Genomic DNA, 19,344 nt, shown 5'->3' on the forward strand with positions numbered 1-19,344 from the left:
TCCCTGCTTGGGACAGGGCTCCTGTTTCCAACATCTGGGCCTGAGCTCCTCTGAAAGGGCCAAGAACTTGCAGAGAGTCATACTTTGTAGCTTCAGGGGAGAGGAGATCTTTCAGATTGTCACTCTCCCATAGGTGTTACCATCCCCTTCCTGAGAATCACTGCTGGGCTTCAATTTAAATATTCAAACCAGACAAGTGATTCCCCTCCCAGGCAAAAAAGCCACCATGTTCCTTGAATTAGAGAACGATGACAACAATAATAATTTAATAATATTCTATTATTTTCTGTTACTATATATAATAAAATAATAACGTCAGTACAGCTGACATTTATTCAGCACAAGGTGGTAAAACCCTCTTCTGGGTTAACAATGGCCTGTCTCACCCCTGTGCCTCTTCTTGCTACCTGTGCTTTTAAACAAATGGGAGCCATGATATCCTCTGTGTTAAGAAATCCTTAGATCTCGGTGACTCAGCAAAACTGACTGGGCACCAATGTCATTTTAAATGGTGATTATCCTTCCAGCCTCCCAGCATTCACCAAGATTCCTAGTTCCAATCCCACCATCTAACACAGGTGTCCTCCTGCCTGGCTTCTGCACAAGAACCCAAAGCCCCAATGTGCTAGACGAAGGCCAAGGGAAAGTGAGATTTACACCTTCTTTGGGACTATAGCGCTGTGAATACTTACATATTTATTCATTTTTAATAGTTGCTATTTTTTTTTTTTTTTGCGCTCTTACAATGGGAACTATTCAGCACTTTACATGTACTTTCTCGTTCCACTCTTACGACAACTGTGTGAGGGAGATAATTTTATCACCCCGTTTTCCATGTCAGGAAACTGAGGGCTGGGATGGCTAACTGATTTTCCAAGGGCACACAGCTGCTGAGCCGTGGAACACTTTAGGATTCTGCTCCTTTGGCCACTAGAGAAACTCTTCATGTTACTAACAGGCTTCCCTTTCCGGAATTAGTGTGTCAGATCTGAATTTAAAAGACTAGACATATGATGGATGGACAACTTTACACACACACACACACACACACACATGTGCATGCCCCTGGTCCCCAGCCTTTGCCTGACGAGCTCCTGTCCCCACCTGCCGCTGGCATTTCTTTTAGCACACACAATTAGGGGCTGGGAGCGGACACGGCTCCAGGCTCTGAGAGTGTTTGGGGGCATTACACCTCCCTCAGGGCCGCTAGAGAGCATGAGCTAATTGTATTAACAAGTGGCATCTGAAATTTATTCAATTTTACACGAACGCTGCATTGTTTATGAATGAACCTAACTTGGGAAATGGAGACTAGGATCCCGGCTGTTTAACAAACAGACCCTTCCCTTGGGTTTGCCAAGCTCTGGCAAACTAACAAAGCACTTGGGTTCATGTTCACTGCTATCCATTGGCTACCCCATGGGAGTCTTGAGAGTTCTTATTCTAGGTTATCATCCAAGAGGACTTGGGCAGAGGTCCTACATTATCCTTCCATTAAACTGGATGCACCTGCCTGGAGTCGGAAAGAGAGAGGTCTTCCCAGGGTCCTGGAATCCCCGTGTTTGGCTCCAGAAGGGGTAGGGATTGGTGGGGTCTCTATTCTTTGCAGCTGAGGGGTGCCTGGCTTGGTGTACTTTTTAACCTGCTCAGAATATAAACTATGAAATCAGCTGCACATTTCTGCAAAACAGGCTGGGGAAATGGTCACCGGCAAAGCCCACTGGGGTCTTCGGGATAAATAAGATGGAATCTAGGGTGGTAAGATAAAGTCTACCATTAGTCTCTTGCTATCTGAAACTGTCTGGTGTGCTCTGTTTCCAAGAGGTTGTTAGACCGTTCGCTCAGGGATGCGAAAAGTCAGGGTGGAGGCCTGGGACAATCAAGCACGTCTAAAAGCAGCTGGGGAGAAGTCCTGCTCCTCCGCCCGGGGTCAGGACGCCGCCCCAAATCAGCAGAAAGCAGTTACAGACAATGGACCTGTGCCCTCAAGAATGAGGAGCAGGGCAAAAGACACAGGAGGGACTTGTCACCGGCAAAGCCCATTAACCATTCCCAGGCAATAAAAATAGAGTTTGGATAATAAAATAAAGCCTAACCTTTTTTCTTTTTCTTGGTGCTTAGTCTGGTTGCTCTTGCTCAGAGGGGGCCGCGTGCAGAGGCCTCTCAACCGGCCCTTCACACCAGAGCTCCTGGGGCAAAACCGCAGCGCCCAGCACCACAGCTCCGGGACGTGAGCAGAAGCGCCACGCGCAACACTGCAATTCAAGATGGTGGCGTCGGCGTCGGCGGGCTGTGCGCAGAGACGCTGCCCCCGGCGCTGAGATCTGGAGCCCGGAACTGCGCCTGCGCCTGCGCCTGCGCCTGCGCCCCACCCCACCCTAGAACCCCACCCCTTCCCAGCAGCCACGCCCGCCCACAGCGTGTCGGGGGAGGGTTTGGACTCCAGAGCTGGAACGCGCACCCTTCCCTTCTCTGATCAAAAAAGAGTTTCCCTTTGCTTCTAAACCGAACTCAGTCTCATTCTGTTGGTTCAGACGACACGGGGCAGGAAGATCCTTGTTGGGGACTGACTTGGAAGGGTCGGTAACAAAACCATGTAGTAAACCAAATTAGTCAACTCGACCCGACTTGGTAAATAACATATATTTCATTTCACGAGAAGGAAGACAGGGACCTGCTCTTGAGAAACAAACCAAAAAAGCAGGGTTAAAAGACCTTGAAACCATTCAGAGGCGTTGCTGCTAAAGCACTAATGGCGCCTGGGCCATGCTGGCTTCAAGTTCCTCCTTGCTACGTAAATGGCCAAAGGAAACATTATCCAGGAGTTCCACATCAAAGGCTAAATGGCAGGCTGATTTTCCCTTTAATCTGTCCAATAAGCAAATGAGGATTAGACAATGTACATGTTTAGGAAGAGGGCTTCATGCCTTTCCAGAGTGGACTTCCCTGCATTCTCATTCCCAGCTGGTCCCCACTGAGGAGCAGCTGTTGTGTAAAACATTCAGGGTGGCACAGACAGTCCGGCCAGAGCTTGGAGGTCTTGTAATCACCCTATAGAACATCGGAACAATGTACTGAATATACACAACCAAAACCTGGGGAACAGTTGGAGCTGCATTCACCGCCTTACTCCCAGCTGGCTTGAGGAGTTCAGATGAGGTCCACCTTTGGGAAAGGAGGCCTCCTGGAAACCACAGGAAACCCGTCCTAAAGAGTCAGGTTCTACATGATGGCCTCAACACTGGATGAGAAATGATGGATTCTGATGTCCTATGGACTGAGCAGCAAAGCAACAGAGTCATCTTGTTCGTACTTTTTGTGGTTGTTTAGAGTTGTATGTGTGCAGCATGACATCTCAGACCAATAGAAGAGATACATCATCCATGATGTTGTTTAATGCTCACACAACGTTGTGAGGTAGGCAGGGCAGGAATGATCATCTGGATCCTACAGAGGAGGAAGTGGAGGCCCATGGAAGTTAAGTGACCTACGCAAAGACACACAACTTGCAAATGGCCAGTTAGGGACTCCAGGTGAGGACTTCTGATCACTTCTCTGACCCTCTGATGCTTTTCACTCTGCGATGTTGCTAATCGGCTATTTCTGTGTGCAAAGTTGTCACTCTGGATTACCAAGAGGACCTGGAAAAGGTTCTACATTATCCTTCCATAAATTGAATGTATGTGCCTGGCAAGGAGTTACAGCGAGATAGCAAAGAAAACTACCAACTCTTGGCTCTGAGTTGCCATATGAGACCATGAGCTTCACGAAGGCAGTAGCCATGCCTGGCCCGCTCTGTATCCCAGCGCCTGTGCTGGCATCTGGCATAGTGAACATTTGTGGAGGTAGGGAAGAGGAGAGGACGGGAGGGAGGAAGGGAGGTTAATTTCTTAGGATCACTGGCCTGCGGTGTTGGCTCTTCTCTCACTAGATTATCGGATTCCCCTAAGACGAGTGATGATAGGACTTTGTAGAATGTGTATTTTCTGGTCTCATTTTGGCTGCATTAGTTTCTCACCTTTGTTTTGTTTTTTCCTTTACTCTTGCTTTTAATTCATGTGATTTTGTTGTTTTCATTTTTTCTGTTATACTTTAAGCATTGCTGTTGCTGACTAAATATTTCTGGGACATTAGTCAACCAAAAAAAAAAAAAAACCTAGAAAAGTGAATAAATAGCTATATAAACACATGTAAGTAACAATGGGCATTTCTGTTCTATTTGTGCCCCTCCCCCTGCCAAGAATGCAGCCCATGTGACATTAACAAATTCTGTGGGGAGATTTTTTTTTTTCCCACCAGTCTTGCTATCCCTCCTCTTCACACCTTTCCAAATTCTACTCACTCTTTAACACCTATTACACGGACAGTTTCCTCCTCCCTGACCTCAGCTAGCTAAATAGAGCTCTAGTTTCTTCTAACTGAATGTAGCATGTGCCACCTGTGAGCTCTGAGGAGCTCTGAGGCTGGCAGGAGCATGGAGCAGGGCAGTGCCATGGAACTCTCCGGCCGACCCCCATCTGACCAAGTTACGGCATGTGGTACCTGCTCTTGCTGGTCCATCCCCTATCATAAAAGCATGCTTTGGCCTCCCTCACCTCTGTGCCTCTGCAGGTTACTCCTTGGAGCAGGAATGCCTTCTTCTTGCTCCCTTGCCTATTGAAATTACATTCCTTCCTCAAGCTTGTTCAAAACCCACCTCTTCCATTAACTTGTCTCTGACTGTCCTCTTTTCTTGGGTGCCTTCCTGTTTTAATGACACACTCCAGTAGAGTCACTGTTCCTTTCTGCTCTTTACTCCCTACGTTGCAATATTTTTGTCTTTTATTATCTAAAATGTCATTAAAAAGAAAGACACTGTCAATATGAATGCACTGAGGGTGTTTCGGAGGAAAAGGTACAATGAAAATCTCAGGGGTTAACAAAAAGACTGTAATTATGTAGTGCCGATGACAAATCACCAATTGGTGTCTCTGTGTTGGTTTCATTAATGACACCTAAAATGCCATCTCTCTTCATTTTCCTTTATGTCAGCATCATAAATGGATGAGGTTTGAGGGACTTTATGCTTTGAAGAACTATCAAATTATGCCTTACTTTATTCCAGATTCCTGCTATCTATAACATCTACTTGGCACCTAACAAAGGACTTTTACATGATTACTCTGTGTCCATCTTGTTCTCATTTTCTCTCCGATGCCCGGAGTATTGAACACGAGGTAAATTCGCAGAAAGCCTACAGCCTACGTTTCAGAGTTCACCCCATGCCCCAGGGACAGCATTCTCTGACGCCCAGTTTGTTCCTCTGAGGAACAAGATACCAGCAGTCAGAGCAAGGAATCCCAGTCCAGAGCAACATGTCTCTCCCCGGGTCTCACTTCCTTTGTGTCTAAGTCATCAGTTTTTGTTTTTGCTTCACTTGACCAGGACTTGGGTGGGGAAGCACGGTTGGAAGGAGGGGATGTGCAGGTCTAAAGGGTGGAAACCGCTCTCCAAAAGCACAACCCTGAGAACACAGAGAAAGCAAACAAGCTCTGGCTGGTCCTACCGTCACCATTTACAGCTTCCTTTCTACAGCTGCAAAAATATGACATCAGGTTGTCAGTTTCTGACTTTGTTCCACTTCGGTAAATAAAAATAAAGCTACTGATAAATGCCATTAGCAAATGTGAGCTCTCATCACGTGGTCCATGTTTGTGAGAACAGGCCTGAAGACTCCTCTACATGTTAGCTTTCACAGAGGCTCCTTTGGATGAAAATTGTCATTTCATATGTTTCATACATGGTTATACTTGTTTGCCACACAGAACTGTATGTATACCTGGATTTTAAACAGTGTCAGAAATAAGGGTCTTGTTTACCTTATGGCAAGAATACCCTCCAAATTCTGCTCAGTAGCCAGAGGCAGCAACATACCTGAAAAGCCCAGCAGCTGAGAGGAGGACCTAGATGGACTCAGTATGACACAGAGACACTGATAAACACAGCCAAATGATCCTGAGGAGTACACAATATAAATGCTTTATTGCTAGCACAGAGGTTTCTTTTTAAGTAAATTAAAAGAAATAAATCTTCATTTTCACATTCTGTATTGCAGTTCAAAGGTAACTAGCTGGTTAATGGATATGTTCACTGGGACACAGGCTATAGGAGGAGAGCATGACATTCACACGAAAGAACTCAGAAATGTGGCATCTCTCAAGGCATCTGGCCACTGTCCTTTGTCAATAACAGCAAGGAGAGGTTTCTTTAAAACATCATGAATAGTCAAGGGTTATAAATAGAAAACCGGTATGGTTAGAAAGCAGAAAACCATTAAATACAGAAGGCTATATATGTGTTGCCCATATTTCATATATTCTAGGTTATGTTTGGTACTTTTAAATAAATGATCTTCATCTAGGTTAGAGAATGAATTGAATTTGGCAGCTGGAAAGAGGGAAAAAGGAAAGGAAGCTGACACTGCCCATGTCAGAGATGGAGCCTTCAGTGGGAAGCAGAAGAGGAGCGCGTGGCTGGAGGAAAGGGAGCCAGCCTGCTTCATGCTTCCCCCTTGGGAGGCCAAGAGCAAGAGTGGTGTGTGGATGAGCCACGGGCGTGACAGGTGGAGATCTGGTGCAGCGTGGCAATCGTGGCACACTGGAACTCTACAAATGGAGAAGGAAACCTCCGAGCCTGGCCAGATTTTCCAAGGTTACTGCCAGTGGATCTAGGGCATGGGAGGCTGAAGTGACACCCACAGCACTGGGACTGGGAGGTGGCGTGCACCAGGGACAGGGACAGGGACTGGGGCGGGAGGGCCGGTGCGGAAGAAGCTATAGATTCCAACTGCAGAGATAATTCATTTAGTATGAATTGTCAGCAGTATTGGAAATGGAATTATTTCTACAAGGCACCCAGCATTACCTTTTTCCAAATTCTCAAGCCCGCTCAGATCAGTTTTTGGTTGATTTTAAAGACAAGCTTTGGAAAAGATCAATCCATGAAAAACAACCCACCCCCTGACTTATTCCAGAATGCTCCAGAAGGAAATTAAATGCACAGATGCGCGCGCGCGCACATGCACGTGCACACACACACACGTCCCTCTCTCTTACCCCCTCAAACCATGCAGTGATGAGCTCCGAGGCTGTGACCTACACATGATGATCTCTGGAGCTCCATCTCCTGATCTTTCACTCATGTTATATATGGATGTAAGAAAGCCAGACTGGGTCAGGAATATCCCAAGTTCTTTCTCCTTAGTACATCTGCAGTGTACCAGCTCCTGGCATTTTCAGTCTGGTCTGGCTCTAACTGAAACCATTTCATGTTTTGCTTTGAAGAAATGGATGACATGAAACGGTAATTTGGCTGCAAAACCTTGGAAAATTGTTCCCGGCCCAAACATCTGCCCCAGATGAGCTCAGCTAAGATCTCCTTGGAGGAGCGAGAGGGGTCCGTGAGCAGGGAGAGCCTGGAAGGGGGAAATGAAGACAATGGAAAGGCTACCTTTGCTCACAAGCAAAGTCCTGTGTGACAGAAGGCATCAAATAATACAGCTCCCTCATTCAGCCCCTCACCCCAGAAAGAAATACTGGGTATGCCCCACAGCTACTCCTCGTGCCTTTATCCCACTTTCCCCAATATTTGGTACTGTTAAGGTGATCCCTCACAGGGTGCCAAGAAACCACGCCCGACTGGTTTGCTTTCATTACGCAGCGAATGGCCTGGCCTACCTGCTGTCATTTAAATCGTTAAGTAAGGACTGAGTATCAAGTTTGGATTCCTGAGAGCTGGGCCCCACAGGGAAAGCAGAGGGGGAGAGTCGTGCAGGCTGGCCTTCACCTTCCTTCTTGGCCATCTTAAGAGTTCTTCTGGGGGATCTTTACTGTCACAGTCTTAACTTCGGAGTACTCTCGCAAACCAAATTCTCCCCTGAAAAACAGAAACGGGCTGTATCAGGTACCAGAGGCCCAGGCAGCCCAACATGGGCTTTCCTCTTCAAAAACCCTGTTCCAACCACTGGACGCCCAGGATGTGCCTGTGCTCTAATGGCTCTCCTAGAGACCCGGTCCGCTTTACCTGAAAGAAAACCACGAGGGTCCTCTCGGCTTGATGGTCTACATTCCTTCTCACTGGTCCTTCGGTTTAATAAGCGGAAACGATACCCAAAGGCCCACCACAGAAGAGTACAGATCACACGCAATGCCTTAAAGACAGAACCCTGAACGAATACCGTCTGCGGCCTCCACAGAGTCAGGGGAAAGAGGAAATCAAAACAACGGACGGGATAGGAATTGGGAAGTGTGAGTCAGCTGTCTCCCGAGACTTGCCCTTGGCCACTTCCCCTCCTGGCTCGTGCCACCCTCTGGGGCCTTGATCAGGGACCAAGGATTTCTGTCATCTGGCAAACAAACGTTTATTGCACTGTTACTATGGGGCAGCACCGTGCTGGGCCGGGTGCAGGAGAAAGTAGATAATCGGCCCCGGCCTCTGAAGGGCCCGTGGGTGGCCGGGCCTGACAGGGAGGAGCGGGGAGCCAGGTCACCTGCCTAGGCGGCCCCAGGAGAAACAGCGCCTCCGACCACTGCTTGAAGGGCGCTGGCGCGTGGAAAAGCCTCACTGCTACGGTGCTCCTTTTCTTCCCTTCTCTTCTCTAGTTCCTTCTTATTCCTACCTCTCTTTAATTGCCTTTCTTTCTTTTCTCGATTTCATTGTCACATCAAGCATGTTCTCTTAATTTTTTTCTGCAAAATACTTGACATTTTCTTCTTCTTTTCAAAGTCACTCCTCTGTGAAGCTTCTCCTCAAGTTCTCAGCAGAAGGAGCGCCCCTCCTCCTCTGTGTTCAGAGCACCTTGTACCCACCTCTACCACAGCCCTGTCAGGCCCGGAGGGAGGGCGGGGGCTGCTCGAGCGTCTCTGTCTCCCCCACCAATCTGCATCTTCCTGCTCTTGCTTTCTGTCCTCCCCCAAACCTAGCGTGCGGCCCACAGCATCAGGCTGAAAGAAGGCACTTGATATGTGGGAGGGAGGAAGGGGGGGCAGGCTTCTTCCTACCCCCTCTTCCCCAGTTCCACCCTGCTGACAGACCATCTCTGCCAGAAGAAAACATAAAAGAACGCTTAGAGATATATTTGAATAAGAAAGGATTAAGAAAGGCCGTTTTTAAAAACAGTCTTATATAAAAGGTACAAAGTTACTGCAACTGGGATTTACAGTGAAGACCCGCTGTAAAGGATACATTCTGCTTCCCTGGCCCGATACAGAGCTGCCCTCGCTGTGCCAGCAGCTCCTCTGAGCGCCAGGGCACCTGAGTGGTCGCGCCCCCCTCCTCCCCCACAGCCCCCAGAACGTCAGCGACTCAGGCGGCATGCTGCTCTCTCGTCTGCACTGGCCATTCTGCGTGCAAGAATGGGAAGAATAAACTTGGGATTGCCCCACTCAGTATGTGGCTCCCTCACCCGCTCTGTCCAAGCTGTCTCTTTATTACCAGCTCAGCGCTGGCTCTCGCTGGACTTTCTCCTGCCCTTGGGCAATTGTGCATGTGTCTCTTCATCACGGACATCATCTGCCTCCTGTCTGAAGTGTGGCTACTCCCTTCTTGTTCCCTCGCTTGTGCACGCACTTGGGGCAGGCCCTGAACCACTTTCCTCCCACTCAGATCTCTAACTAGGTTGTGAGAAATGTAAGAAAGTCTACAGAGCTAGAAACCTTGCTTTTGAGTGTGACTGCCGGATCCCAAATCTCTGAGTGCTCAAAGCAATGGAAAATTCTGCTGGACTGGAGGTGCTCCTCTCTCGGGTCCCAGGTGGCCATCTGCTGCGTGGCCGGCACACAGCCTGCTCCGAGATGGAGGAGTGGACTCACATCTGCCATGAAAGGAAATACTGCCCATGGGCCCAGGCCTCAAGGAAAGCCAGTGAGAGGTCTCAGGGCAGCACGTGGAGCAGAACACTGAGGGTGGGGGTCGGCAGACAGGAGTGCCAACTCGGCTCTGCACTAACTGGCTGTATGACTCCAGCTGACTCTCTCCCTCCTCTTGGCACCCGGTCGTCTCTCTGACATCAGTTCCTGAACCTTAATATACACATATCACCCAGGAAGCTTGCTTAAGCTGTAGGTTCCTGACCATCCCCCACCAAAGATTCTGTTCCAGCAGGTCTGGGGAAGAGCCCAAGAGACCATGAGACGGGTGGCTATTGGACCCACTCTTGGAGCAATACTGCTGTAAGGTCTCGGAATCCAGTCCCTGACATTTGGATTCTTCAGCTATTTCGCCATCTCATTCCAGGGTCTTTCTCTCAAATCTACTTAAATTTTTCTCAATCCAGTTAAATTCTGTGGCATATAGTTCCATAGTTAAGGAAGAAGTCCACTACTGCACAAAAGGCAGACGTATTGTTATTGACATGCCCCAATCTCTTTGTATAGTCACCTTTCCAGCTGGGCCATGTGTCAGGGCACAGCACATTTAGAAGCCTGTATTCCTGCTTCTTGGCCAGACTAGGTTATATTCCCAAAGATGAACCAAACTCGGCATACGTAAAGGTAAGGTAAGATGTTAGATTTTGGTGTCTCTCAGCCAGCCATTTTAGGAAGTCACTCAGACTCACGCATAAAACAAATAGGGATTTCTGCTTAGGGTGTATATTTCCCTGCCCTTTTCTTTGACTTACAGCAGCATTTCTCAGAGCAGCGTCCCCAGACCACCTGCACGAGAATCATTCCAGAAGCCTGTTAAAAATGCAGGTCCTGGGCCCAAGCCCAGATCTACTAAATCAGTATCTCTGAGAGTGGATCGCCAGATAGGCAGGGTTAGAAAGCCCCTCTCCCAGCCTGCAGGTGACTTTCTGTGCATATGCATGCTGTGCACACACACACTGACTCAGAGCATCCGAACAACACTTCTCATCTTCAAAGCGTGTGTACTTAGTTTTTAAAATGCTGAGGTTCACAGCTTTCTTTCCATCCCCTAGGTTTGTGATACATATTTTATAGTTTGGGCTCTATGACCCCTTGTCTCAGGAGAGCTTAAATGAGACAGAAAAGGATGGGAAGGCTGAAATAGATGGAATTAGCTGGACAAGCAGAACTGAGAGAAACTCAGCCCAAGTCTCTGACCCTGGGAATTAGAGGCCAGCCCATCGGATAACCTGTAGAGGGCAGCCCTCTCCACAGCTCTCTGTGGGGTAGCACTCAGGGGCTCTGACAGCCTCCTTGGAGCTCGTTTCCAGAAAGTGCTACTTCCCTTCTCTGTTCCTCTTAGAGGTGGGCAAGGAGATGTCAGGGACCAAAGGTGCGTGGAGCCTGCAGGCCATGAGATAAACACTTCTGTCCAGGTGGAAGGCTAAGCAGAGTTTCCAGGACTGTATTAAATGAGAAGAAGAGTGGGGAACCAGGACGGGGCAGGTTCTTTTATTTGAAGCATTTCCTACCACTCCAGGTCATTTAAGGAAGAGAAAACATGTTTTGGGGGCAAACAGGAACAAAGACTCATATAATTTAGATAAGATGAAGTGAGTCTCATCAAAGAGCACTGTTTCCTAATTATTTTTTAACTGCACTGGGAAGGCCAAATCACTACTGTGCCCATGAGACCAGTCGAGAAAGGCCACTGTTCTGTGTGGTTCTGACACAGCCAAACTGTCTCTTGGACCTTCTTTCTAGGCGAGGGCGATGTTTCTGACAGGAAGAGACTGCGCCTGAACGATGTCCCAAGCCCGAATACTGGTAGGAGGCTTGCCTGTGATGAGAGCGCAGGGCTAGCCTGAGATGAGAAACCATCAACCAGCAATTATTTATTTCAAGTGTATTTTATGCCCATGATACACCCTGTTAATGATCTGTAACAGTCAATGTGAGCAGCATTCCCAGAGCCGGCGATGGCCCCAACATTTCAGAGACTGGGAGAGCACAAACACAGGGGCAGGAAATGAAAGAAGTTGAATGCATCTTGAAAAGTGGAAGCAGAAAGTTAAGGCCATGTGCAAGTTAAGAAGAGATACTCAGAGTACATGAAGACTTTATAAAAGCTGAAGGAATACTAATAACTTAGCAAATAGGATCCAGACTGGGTATGGGTTCTGGCTATAAAGCAAGTGGGAGGCACTGAAGGCCACAAGCAAAGGTTCAAGCAAGAGCAGTTTCTCCCTTTCTTAATACATTTATTAAGAAAAAGAAGGACAGTCATCTACTTGATCAATAATGATGATAGTAGCTCACATTTTCTGAAGGTTTGCCAGATACCTTGATGGATGTTTGGCATACATGATTCTAACATTTAATCCTCACAGCAACTCTGTAGGGTTAAGTACTATCTATAATTATTCCCATTTTATAGATGAGGAAACTGAGGCTCAGTGAGATTAAATAGTTTGTCCAAGGCTGCACAGGTATTAAGCAGTAGAGCCAGGGTACATATCTGTGCAGTGTGATTCTAGAAACTCTGCTCTCAGCCTCAAAGCTATATCTACTTCATGGTTTCATGGCTCGGGACTAGAAATTACCAGCTACAGTATCTGAAGATGTAAATCCCCTGTGCTAGTCATGGGTTCACTGCACTTCCCCCCAAACACCATACTTATTTCTCCCACAATGCCTTTGCTCACTCTTCCCCCACTGCTATCCTGTTTTGCCCACCAACCATGAAAAACTATTCCTCTCTCCTCACCTACTCAAATGTTCCTCTCCTTTAAAGGCCAATTCAAATCCCTATAAAAGATCACATCTAAAGGTTTCCTGGACTTCTCCAGCTCACAACGATCTCTATCACCCCTGAATTCCTCTACCACTCCACAGGCTTTTCTGGAATTCTTTTGATTCTTTCAATGTTGCATATTTCATTTATCCAACAAAATTTTAAGTAATTTAATGAGCTGCACCTTCCCCTACAGACCAAGCATCATGCTTTGCACAAAGTATGTATGTGCTCAGTACTTTTTAGCAGATTGATTGCGAACTAAGCATTTGGTCAAAAAAGTATGCACTCAGTTAATGCCAGAGGGAACAGGCATGGAAGATGTTTCCTCTTATGAATCACAGGATTTAGAAAACATGGATCTAGTTCCTTTCGAAATGAGGGAAAATGAAAGTTTTTTGGGATGAGGGGAGATGTCAGCTCAGGAAGACCCTAGCTACCATTCATTCTCCGAAAGCAGTTCTAAAAATGCATTCATGTATGAAGTTGCAAATGCAATCCCTCTAGTTTTCCTCTGCCACAGTCCCATTTTTCAGGTCCTTAGCATCACAAGAGGGCAGCCCAGCTCTGATTCTGACCCGGAAGAGTCCTTACACCTGGTTCCCATGTTTCCTTGGCCAGACATCACGGAAACTAAGCCACTAAAATTTAGGTTCAAAGCTCAGATCTGCCACTTACTGGCTGTGAGACTTGGGCAAGCTACTTAACCACTCCAACCCTTAGTTCCTCATCTGAACCATCTGTAAGATAAAGATAAATGTATCTATCCCATAGAATCACTGTGAAAAGCAAATGAGACAATGTTAGGTAAGAAGGCAGAATAAAGGCATATGCAGAGCAGGCATTTAATTAATACCTATTATTGTTATTGCAAAATCCTTGTAATGGGTCATCTTCCTGTAATCTCTGCCAAAACATCCTCTATACACCAAGAATGTTGGCCATAAAAACTTTGGTATCCCCTCAGCTCCCACAGTATGCCCTTTAAAAACCCTTTGAGATTGGGTTTAAAGCAACCTCTCCACTTGTATCTTCAGCAAGCCTCCTCCATGCATCCTGTGCCCTAGGCTCTGCAGCCCCAGACTCACAGATCCTATAGGCACTGAGCAGGTGACAGTGAGTGAATTGGGTATGTGTAAAACTAACACAACCAATATTCAGTTCCCAGAAGCAGGCGTGATGGGGAATAGGGAAAACTGCAGAGCTCACAGCTACAGCAATTTTGCTTTGGGGGAATGAAAATAAGCAAGAAATCTAGATTTTTATGGAAAGTCTCCTCATTTTGAATGTCAGGTAAAGGTTTTTAAAATGTTATAAGGAAAAAAAAACCCAAAACATTTCTCTAAGCCAGATTTGTCCCTGGGTGGGCAGTTGGTGACCTCTGTTTTAAACACGCCAAACTCTGTTTTGTGTCTGGACTATTCTGTATTTGCTATGCCTTCATGCCTTTGTTCTTGCTATTCCCTCTGCCTGGAATGCCTGCTCCTAAGAAACTGAAATGTTATTTCCTCTGTGAAGTCTTCTGTGACCTCATCAGGCAAAATTAATTGATTTTTCCTCTGTATTTAACAAGATATTTGACATACTTGTATAATAGCACCTATTACATGGAATTATTGGTACATGAATTTTTCTCCATTCCCACTTAAGGTAAGGGTATTTACTGTGTTTTATTCATCTTTGTAATGTGTGTTTTGCTTATACATTTATGTTTTCAACAAAGTGTTTGTTTAGTGAATGGATGAGAGTAAGAGAATTCACTGATGTTGTGAGTGCCCCTCTATGCTGCTATTCACAACCCTGTTTCTCTTCAGGCACCAGCAACTCTGGACACTTACATTTCTCTCCCATTTCCAGACATCTTGAATCCCCCAAAGGGACTCTGGGCATTTAAGGCATTGTAACAATTGATCCTGAAAGAAGAAAACATGGTACTGTTAGTGTGTATTCTGCTTACACAGAAACAATCCCACTGGCATGATATTTCTTTTGTAAGTTCTATTTTTTAATTCCTTTTTCCCCACATGAAAATTTTATAATTTAAGATTTACTTTGATTTCCTGATCTAGCCAATAGGAAGTATCCCTTCTCAGGGTGAAGTCTACGGTCTCCCCCATCCTTCCAGAGCCTATGCTTTTATTTAACGCAGCCTCTGGAGAATTACAAGCCCCCTCCCACCCTCATGGAATGTGTTATGGCCAGAACGAGACTGACTCTGGTCTTACCAAACAGTCCCAGCTTGCATTGCAGAAGACACCGTGAGGGCCTTGTTGATGTCATTAGTAAAGACAGCTGCTACAAGTCCGAAGTCTGAGTTATTGGCTCTTTCAATAACTTCATCCATAGTCTTAAACCTCAGAATTTCCTGAACGGGGCCAAAGATCTGCAATAAAATAGGTTGACCAAACATGGTTGCTTCGCCATCCTTTCACCTGTTTTCTATGTTTCAAGGCAAGTTTATTCTGCCTTCATCATTTAAGTGATGTTTAAGTTTAGCAGAACATAACTGTAAAAATATCCCAAACTTTCCCAGAATAAGATTACATAAGTCTACCCTTAGAGTTTAACTCCTCCGCTCCCCCACCCTGCCTGGCAACACTTGATTCCACAGTGTGTTCTAAAGCTGTGTTCTCCATCATCCCCCAGGCACTGCTCCAGAACTGAGAACTACCGCTCTGGAGAGTTGGCTGATCTGCAACTGGTCCTCTCCTACAGAAGTGTGAGGATGCTTGGGTGCTTTCTATTTCTTGATTAACAGCCTAATGACCCATATTTGGGGGAACTGAACTGTTGACAATGTATCACTGAGACCAGTGATTGGCTTTTACGATGGTTCTGTTGGCTAATAACAATTGAGATCATAAAGCACATCACCTGGCCTCCATCTAGCTTGCTTGCCTCTTCGTCTAACTTATTTCTTGAAACTGGGGATTTTCATAGCCATGTTTATTGCTATTGTACAATGTATATAAAATACAAAGAACTAAACCTCTAATATTGTCTACTAGAAATGCCCTGGAAACCATCCCAAGGAAGATGTGGCTGCTGTTAAAATCTACGTGATACCTCCTCCTTGGCAATCCGCATGTCGTCGGTAACGTTGGAAAACACCGTGGGCTCGATGAAAAACCCCTTTCGGCCCAGCCCTTTGCCTCCACACTCCAGCTTGGCGCCTTCGGCCACACCACTCTGGATGAGTTCCAGGATCCTGTTGTACTGTTTCTTATCAATCTACAGAAGAAAGTGCCTGATGACTCCAAGTAAAATCTTCTATGAAAATGGATATAAGCAAGTGCTCAAGAATCTCTCTCATTTGTGATTTTTGGCCAAAGCTTCATTATACCTAGTCAAATCATATGGAACTGCTGTTAATTAACCATTTTTGACCTATGAAAAAGGGTAATTTTGTATGGTTCAACCTAATACATCAAGAATTCCAGTGAATGCACTGCTCTGATGATACTGCCAAATCATAAGTACCAGGTCAAGATTTAAGCAATATTTCTAAATGATGGAGATACTGGCTAATTGATTATTCACTGTTTACATAAGTAAAAATTAACCTTATAAACAAATGAATATTGGGGTATATTTTTATGGAACTACTGTTACACCATCAGAGGAACGGATTAAGTTTAAAGAGTGAGAGCTAGCATCCTAGTCCATAAAATAAGGTCATTCTCGCCCCCCGCAAGCCCCCGAGTTATAGACTTATCACTCAGTTATTACGGTAAATAAAAAAGAAACCTACATTCACCTGAGTTTGAATTGCTGTTACAACTTCAGTCTTCTCTCAAATGGCCCCAAAACTAAGGAGATGTTGCTTATCAGGAAAACCCATGCTCTAGTGATCCAGATGAGATCTGGTCTACATATTCCTTGAAAAATTCTCAGTTCAAAACCAGAGTTCCAACTGGAAATATACCTTGATGACCATGGAGAACCTGCAGAGCTCAAGAGTGCAGCCGGCAGGGACCTTTGTGGCCCTCCTCATCCACCACAGTGCATGAAGCATTCAGAGTAAGAGAGAACCATATGGCAGAAGAGAGAGCAGACAGCTCTCCATTCCCTACACATTTACAAACTGCAAGTGGTCATCCCAGAGTAGGTCAGGTTGGTGGAGAGAATCCTTGGCAGCTGGTAAAAGTATAAATGGGTTTCTGGGAATGAGAGATACCTGCGCTCCTTGACTGTGGCACCTGTGGGGATGTCTTGAATCCAGCAATTAAGGACTGGGGCTGGGTTCTAGTCAAGATCCAGCTTGCCATGCCTGGGTCCCTTTTTGGAGCTGAGAGACTCCAACCTATCCCCAAAGTTCAAGATATCCTTAAGGCAATCCTAATCTCTTGGTTTTTCAAGGATAAAATTTAGAAACAGAAAGAGAAGCACAAGACGTAAGCAAGCAATGCCTCACTGGCTACATTTCCAGCCATGAAGACAGATGAGGAAGAAGAGTAAGGAGTCAGCAGAAAAAGGAAGATGATGCTTTGTCGGGTTCCACCAGAGTGTCTGGTTTCTGTGTTCATCAGAGATTAAGTAAAGAAACGGCACTTCCAGCACATGGAAGCAACCTAAGTGTCCATGGACAGATGAATGGATAAAGAAGATGGGGCACATATATACAATGGACTATCACTCAGCCATAAAAAGAAATGAAATTGAGTTATTTGTAGTGAGGTGGATGGACCTAGAGTCTGTCATACAGAGTGAAGTAAGTCAGAAAGAGAAAAACAAATACCATATGCTAACACATATATATGGAATCTAAAAAAAAATGGTTCTGAAGAACCTAGGGGCAGGACAGGAATAATGACGCAGACGTAGAGAATGGACTTGAGGACATGGGGAGGGGGAAGGGTAAGCTGGGACGAAGTGAGAGAGTGGCATGGACATATATACACTACCAAATGTAAAATAGATAGCTAGTGGGAAGCAGGCGCATAGCACAGGGAGATCAGCTCGGTGCTTTGTGACTGCCTAGAGGGGTGGGATAGGGAGGGTGGGAGGGAGACGCAAGAGGGAGGGGATATGGGGATATATGTATATGTATAACTGATTCACTTTGTTATACAGCAGCAACTAACACACCATTGAAAAGCAATTATACTCCAATAAAGATGTTTAAAAAAAAAAAAAGAACGGGCATGTCTATGATTTCTCTACCTGGGGTCCCTGCTCGGTGGTGGGGTCAAAGGGGCTGCCCACGACGCGCCTTTTAGCCCGCTCCACGCTTCTTCTCACAAACTCTTCATAGATGGACTCCTCCACGAAGATGCGAGATCCTGCAGTGCAGCACTGGCCTTGGTTGAAGAACACACCCTGGTGAGCCTGCTCCACGGCATGGTCCACTACAAGAGGAGACAGCCATGCTCTCAACACTGCTTTGCCCGTGGAGGGGCCCAAGGGACCGAGCCTCTTCCCTCCCCACAGTCCCAGGTGTAATGTCATGCTCCCCACAGAGCAGAACCGTGAGCAGCCCAGTGAAAAGCACTGGACTGAGAACACAGCTTGGTTCTAGTTCTAACCAGACCCTGACGTTACTGGCTGTGTTAACTTGGACATCTTCACTTCTTGGAATCCCTTTCTTCTGTAAAAAGAGGGATTAGAGCATGTTATCTATAACAGGAGTCTCAAACCCCAATAACCAAAGGGGCTAGGCAGATAATAGTAAAGCAATGTGACAGAGACTCAGAAGGAAGGTACTGCATTTGGCTGTTGCTATGCATAAACATAGCCCAGGGATGCCAGATTTCCAGTTTTAAGAAAAAACAGAAATCAATATTTTGTGTAATACTTAGAAGTAAACATAGCCATACCTTGCATCTGGCCTATAGACTGCCAATTTGCAATCCCTAATCTATAGGACCTTGCAGCTATACTTTTAATTAGTATTTTGGCAAATTAAAGTGTAACAGCAATGATCGTCTTTGAAGACACTAAATTTCCTCTGTATTTACATGGAATTGTATAGTAGCATATGGTAACTCGTTTACATCTCATGTGAAAATAAGAGATACTAAATAATACTCAATATAGTATTAATAAATCTGGTGTCTGCTAGTTGCTAAATGACTCACTGACTGAATGAATCAATGTACTGTCAGTGGAGTGCCTACACCTTAATAGGAATTTAGGTACAGAATTCTGATCCTCTTGACAACTAGTATAAAGCTGAAGCTGAACTCCTTGCAAATTCCAAGCTGGGGCTGAAATTCAGGCAATCTGCTTTCTGCTCTCTGATCTCTCTAGTAGTGAAATTGAGGAAGCAGTGCTGGCCTGGCAGGATGTGAAGAAGAAAAAGGATGCCTGAAAGAGGTTTTGTCATTTCATTCCCTGGAAAGTTTTTCCAAACATGAGGAGCACACCCATGCAGAGTGGACTAGAGGCATCCTGCCTGGAGACGTGGGGTTTCTAGGTTATAGCTCTAGGCCTCTGTATAGTCCTACTGCCAAGGTGTAATCACCTCCAATTGAGGTCTATTCATACAGAACTGACCACAGTGTGTTGTCATCCTGACTAAAAGCCATGGGAGCAACAGAAAGGTGTGGGGATGGCTAAACAGAGAAGGGGGTGGGGGTTTGGGACAACGTTGGTAGAGCTAGTGAACTAAAAAATTTTAATGATCTACAAAGACACCAGGCATACATGAGACATTTCAGGTTTCTT

General features: G+C 45.8%; 1 protein-coding gene across 3 annotated transcripts in view; it reads right to left on the reverse strand.

Moving 5' to 3' along the window:
• Positions 1-6,002: 6,002 nt before the first annotated feature.
• ALDH1A2 (aldehyde dehydrogenase 1 family member A2) overlaps positions 6,003-19,344 on the reverse strand; it is a 100,587-nt gene continuing 87,245 nt past the window's right edge. For all 3 annotated transcript variants that reach the window (XM_082446842.1, XM_082446841.1, XM_082446843.1), the window contains 5 exons: positions 17,842-18,026; positions 15,745-15,909; positions 14,904-15,061; positions 14,517-14,591; positions 6,003-7,914 (listed from right to left, as the gene is read on the reverse strand). In XM_082446842.1, the coding sequence (XP_082302968.1) occupies positions 7,842-7,914; positions 14,517-14,591; positions 14,904-15,061; positions 15,745-15,909; positions 17,842-18,026 (656 nt within the window). In that variant the 3' untranslated portion in view covers positions 6,003-7,841. The remainder of the gene's footprint in view (positions 7,915-14,516; positions 14,592-14,903; positions 15,062-15,744; positions 15,910-17,841; positions 18,027-19,344) is intronic.

This window comes from Balaenoptera physalus (assembly GCF_965194825.1).
Source record: "Balaenoptera physalus genome assembly, chromosome: 2".
NCBI lineage: Eukaryota > Metazoa > Chordata > Mammalia > Artiodactyla > Balaenopteridae > Balaenoptera > Balaenoptera physalus.